General features: G+C 36.5%; 1 protein-coding gene across 1 annotated transcript; it reads right to left on the bottom strand.

The window, feature by feature from the left end:
* Positions 1–1,434: 1,434 nt before the first annotated feature.
* On the bottom strand, positions 1,435–5,853 carry LOC140959220 (universal stress protein PHOS34-like). The gene is made up of 3 exons (XM_073417077.1): positions 5,038–5,853; positions 1,853–1,898; positions 1,435–1,680 (listed from the first exon to the last, which is right to left on the bottom strand). The coding sequence occupies exons 1-2, from the start codon at positions 5,744–5,746 to the stop codon at positions 1,891–1,893; spliced, it is 717 nt and encodes a 238-aa protein (XP_073273178.1). The 5' UTR covers positions 5,747–5,853; the 3' UTR covers positions 1,435–1,680; positions 1,853–1,890.

The following is a 5,853-nucleotide window of genomic DNA, read 5'->3' on the forward strand; positions in this document are numbered from 1 at the left end:
TGAAGAAATGCTTCAAAGTAAGTTTGATGATTGTGCATCGGAATCGAACAACATCGATCATAAATTAAACATTTGTTGTTTTATCAAAATATAAATCTCCTTCTTGCAAACTTTTACAATCTTGTTTACATCTCACACCCTAATTCTTAAGCAAAATATAAACTTATAAACAAATCACCGGTTAATAAATTATTTATTCCGCTCCATTTATGGGTTTCAAGATATATCCAGATTTTGACGGCAAAATAAATCTCCATTTATGGTAACCAGGAGTTTGGAAGTCTAAGCAAAGGCGACACACCAACCAATCTTTCCACTTTCATCTCATATTCCAAACTCGACAATCTTGCTTGCTTACTTGAAAAAATGCACTAAAATTACAAACATCGGACGCTCAAATCACACATTCTCTGTTTCTTGAAACTCCCTGATCAGTCATCCAAAGGTAACACGATAATGAGATGCTAAAATTAATTGTGAAAACCCGAGAATCTACATCAGGCTACTTGCTTTGTTTGCTCCAAAAGCATAAACAGTGCGTGGTACTTCATCAAAAACGGCAAACAAAAACCAAGTTTTGCGCCAAGTTAACTCGGTTTGCCCTCTATCACTAAGAAAACATCCCAATATACTATTTATGAAGGAGTCTTGATAAACTTTTACCATTGTCACAAAAACTCTCGTAAAATCATCTCACGGATTAATTTTGTGAGACAGATCTTTAACTCAACTGAATTTATGAAAAAATATTATTTTTTATACCAAAACATTACTTTTCATTATATGTATGAGTCGAGTTTACCCGTCTCACGGATGTTAACCTGAGAGACCTACTAAGCCTACCACCTCCCTCTCTTCATCTGATACAAGACAGCCGAAATACCCGTCACTTGCTGATCTCAATCTGAGACTCTCAAAAAATTTTTCTTTTTCAAAAACACATCACCTTAAAAAAAAAAGAAAAAGAAAAAAGAACACGATACAAAATAAATATTATACTATTTATTAAATTAAAAGATTAAAAACACAAAAACTTTCACCAAACCAAAATTCATCACTGAAAAGTAAAATAATAAAATAAATAAACCAAATAAACATTATAAACTTTTAATTAAAAAAATAAAACAGAATTTAAATACGCAAAACTTACGCCAAATGAAAAACACATCACTCTTGAAGAAACAAAAAATAAAAACACAAAATGAACAAAATAAATTTGATTAAAGAAAATTAAAAACACCAAGAAAAAACTATTCATACAAAAAAAGATATTTAAACATATAGGTATTTTACATGAATATATATATCTACCGAACACAAAAATATCACAAATGCATGCAGCGCACGCTCTTTATGATACTAGGAAAACCATATTCTTCTAACAATCTTATTCGATTACCATAAGTGAAATAAAGTAGTATTGTGCGATAGCTGTATTCAAGTGCTGCAATGAAATACACATAGCAAAGGTGACATGACAGACAACACTGGTCATAACACGAAACCCACTTAAAAGTTAAAATACATGTATCATTTGACAATGTTACACAACAAAGTAGATAGTGCGAGCATTAATAAAAGCAGCAAACGTTCGTATACATGACAATACTCCACATCAAGTAAATTTCATTGATCGTTATAACTGACCCAGAGCTTGAAAACAGTGATGAATTCCACGAGCTGCATAAGAATTGGTGCACAAGAAACATCAGCAAGTTTTTTTCACAAACAAAAGCATCAAACTTAAAGAAAATATTTATACCAAGTCTAAAACTAGGGATACAACTGAAGAATTGGTTGATATACGTAGATAGCAATAGGGACACAAATATTAAACAACATAATTACTTACCTAGTGTAATGGCATGAAGCCATTAACAATTGCATCAGCTAGGAATCTGTCAGAAACATTGAACATTAGACAAGTGTAAAATTTATGACAAAAATAAAACATGGAGGTTCTCAGATAATTGATGATTCTATGAAATTCAAATTTTACAATACAATGTAATTTCATTTTGATATTGTTGCACTGGTCAAAAGACCAGGCATTAAAATTGTCTTCCTTGATGATTGTTCCTTCGAGTGTGAGATACAATCTAACCATTTCAGAGATTTGTTCCTTGTTTCTATCATAAGCAGATTACATTTGTGCTAGGACAATTCAACAGCTCATCACATACATTGGTACCTTTAGAAAATCATATCTAAATACTCAAAATCTAAGAACTAAGCGAACCGCGTTGTGACCAAGAACTATGACTTCAAAACTAGAGTACTAGACCAACCAGAATCTAGTGCAGAAAACATGTCCAACCACCCCATCATGTATATAGACAAGATAAAAAGTTGAAATAGAACTGTGTAAAATGGTGTTGAAATGAACTGTGTTGACACATGGAATTAGGAATTCCATTGATCAACTACACTTGAAAAATCGATCAGAGAAGCATTTGCTTTGAATAAACATCAAGATTCAGTCAAAGCTCAGATGTACAAGTCTTTTAAATAGCAAGCTGGTTAAGAGGAGAGACATAGTTGTCAATCGCTCAAAGCGCCCCGTAGCGCAAAGGTTGCTCATGGCTATAGCGCATAGCGAATAGCGTAGCGAGAGTTATTTGAAAGTAAAACGTCACAATTATATAAATATATAATATATAGCATATAGTAACATCAATTCAAAAACCTTAATTTCCAGCATATATTCCTTCAACTTTAATTTTAAAATCCTAAAACCTGAAATTATTTTAAGTTTTTTCATTTAAATATCATAGAAGACACAAAAATAAAGCAAAAAATGCAGAAAAATATAATTTACAGCAAAAACTTAACGAAGTACATGCCAAAAAAACCAAAATTAGAAAGAAAAAAAAAAGGACAGAAAATAAGCATGCAGCTTTGCTTTGCAATAACGCCGCTATTTCAGCTATCGCGATTGTCGCTATAGTGCCAAAAGCGAGGAGAGTGAGCGCTATTGCAAAATCCATGGCGCGTAGCGGTCCGTAGCGATGTGGTGTCGCTTCGCTACGCTATTCGCTATAACGAGGGCTACGGGGGCTATTGACAACTATGAGGAGAGATAATAATGGCTACCAAATATGTCACCAAAAGAACACAAAAGGAAGACTTGAAAAAAGCTCTAGATACTTCAGGGGGAAAAGAATGAAAGTAGAAAATAATATTCTCTCATACAAAGAAGGAAATATTTGTTTTAAACTGAATTCATAGTTTTTCCTAGCAAAAACATGAAGATCTTTCAAGAGACGATGAATCAAAATTCTGTGATTCAAGTACAGCCAAAGAAATGCTCACCTTATTTTTGATATGTGATAATGAGTTCAAGTGCTGGTGACAATAATAAACTACAAGTTTGAAAACAACCATAATCGATTCTAATCGTCATAATTATTACTAATTACTAATGCAAACCAAATCCATTTCATCCCAATGACCAAAGCTTATCAGCTTATTATTTGCATCTTGATAGCTCATGTCAGTGTATAAGCTTTGTTCTTTTGAAATAAGTCCCAACACGAAACAATGCGAACAAATTTCACACCAAATAGGCTGAACCCTCCCATTAGATCATAACACTGTCACAATTTTTTTTCAAAAACATTACTTTTATTGTGATCGGGATTGGAATGTTGAGCAAATCAAGCTTGACGTCAATGGGTGCATAAGCACCATGAGCCCATAATCATTAATATGTGAAGCACACTAAAAAGTGCCAAGAGATTTAAACATCGAGATGAACCCTTCACTAAAAGGCTGCCGCCTCTCGGCGCATACCTCGTGTGCTGCAATAACTATGTCAGAACCTAGTCGATCACACCTAATCCAAAAACATTAAAACATAATATTTTGAATTTAGATATACAAAATACTATTATATATAACATCCAATGATTACTTTCCAAAATATCGATCATCGATAACAAATTTGATGCACTTCACCAAATGTTCACAATCCCTGCATTTTAGGCACTCAAGAAGCACCTCAAGCTTTTAAAACATTCTATTGCTTTTCAATGCTGAGACACATGATTCATTAAGGGCTGCTCCTTAACTTGCGCCTTGCAGCACTTTGCACTACGAGCATGCCTCTAGCACTTTTAATAACTAGATTTTTTTAATTTGGCAAACCTCAATCACTTAGAATGCAATGTTCCGGACACAAAGTGTTGTGATTACTTATGAGCACGAGTGTTTTTCTATAAGGAATTTTGAGTGTAATAGGAAATAAGAACTCTAAAACTTTCCAAAATTGAGATATTTTTTAATTTCAGCATTCCAATCATAATGTACATTAACAAAAAACAAACAAGCTAAAGTCAAGGTTCGGCAGACATCTGTCTGTCGTATGAGTAGACTAAGATAAATTACGACAGCATATTGAGACAAACATCTGACACCATTGTTTTTTTAGATTGATAGGGAGCAAAAGGAGCTATAGTTTGAACATATTAATGACAGAATAAACTTTTATATTTTGCACTGCAGATTGAATAGAGCATTTATCATTTGTCCACCAAGACGTATTTTATGGCATATTTCTAACAGAAGAGTCAAAACCCAAAAGAACGTCTTAAGCTTACGTGAAATTGTATAATTGCTTGCAAAATCGATGTGGTTTGTAACATTAACAGGCTGGAAACTGAGGAGCCCTCCACTCACTGATCAGTGTGCATGATCAACCCAATGGTATTCGCGTTCCTTTTCCAGGTTGCCAACAAGGACAAGAGTGCCAATGAAGTACGCAAACCAAAAACACTCCATTGGGAGATCTTCTTGAATTTATATGTCATTCAACAAATTATTGGGAATAGATGTGCAATTGTGACAAAGTGCTATTCAATAACTCTCATTTACCAAATAATCAACTATTCAATAGACGACTTTTAAATAAAGAATGCCAACCAGCTACGCTCAGTGCATGCACAACCGCAAAATTGAACAGTGAAATAGGGGGAAAACGCAATATAAACAACTTATACATATTCAACTGAAAAATCTTGAAAAAAGGGTATGGCTGACCTTTTCGATCACCAGTAGCAGCAGCATGATCCACCTGATGTTCCTCCTCAAACTGTTCCGCAGATCCCACAGAAACAACGGGACGGTTGCCCTCCGCGATATCCTTCTCGTCAGGATACCTCACGACGACCACGGGACACACACAATGTCTCACGCAGTAATCACTCACACTCCCGAGCCTCCCATTATGTCCCCTCTTCGCCGCACCAAATCCCCTGCTCCCCGTGATCAATGCGCTCAATCCAAGCCTCTCAACCTCCAGACAAAGCCTCTCTTTCAGGTCATGATCCTTCACAATGTGAATTTTGAACGGTATGTGCGCCTCCACAAGCGGCTGAGCGAGATCAGCCGCCTTGGAGGTTGTAAAAGCGTCAAAGTCGTCTTCAAGCTTTCGTTGAGATTCCTCGTTGCCAGTATCGACTATAGAAAGATCAACAGATCCCCAGTCAGCGCCGTACAGGACGGAGGTGGGGCGTACATGCACCAGAATGACGGCGTCTCCTGGGCGGATGTAATTATGGACTGCCCATTTAACGGCGAGTTCGGACTCATCGCTTAGATCGACGGCGATGCCGATCTTGCGCTGGGCGTTGGCGGTAGGGGTTTCAGTGGCGAGAGGGGTGGTGGGAGGTGGGAAGCGAGGGGAGGAGGACCGGACCTTGATGGAGGCGAGCGACGGCAGATCGGAATCCGGCGGGAGGTGCTGCATTTTCGGTGGGAAAATAGGGGGGTTAGGGTTTTGATTGGGTTACTTCTAATTGGAAGGTTGACTGGGTGGAGATCAGATCAGCTGGGAAGCTTAGGGGACGCATTCAT

Source organism: Primulina huaijiensis, chromosome 15, assembly GCF_012295235.1.
Source record: "Primulina huaijiensis isolate GDHJ02 chromosome 15, ASM1229523v2, whole genome shotgun sequence".
Classification (NCBI taxonomy): Eukaryota; Viridiplantae; Streptophyta; class Magnoliopsida; order Lamiales; family Gesneriaceae; genus Primulina; species Primulina huaijiensis.

What these genes read in the sequence shown, in the direction of transcription:
- LOC140959220 (XM_073417077.1), bottom strand. Translation starts at nt 5,746, where the DNA reads ATGCAGCACCTCCCGCCGGATTCCGATCTGCCGTCGCTCGCCTCCATC.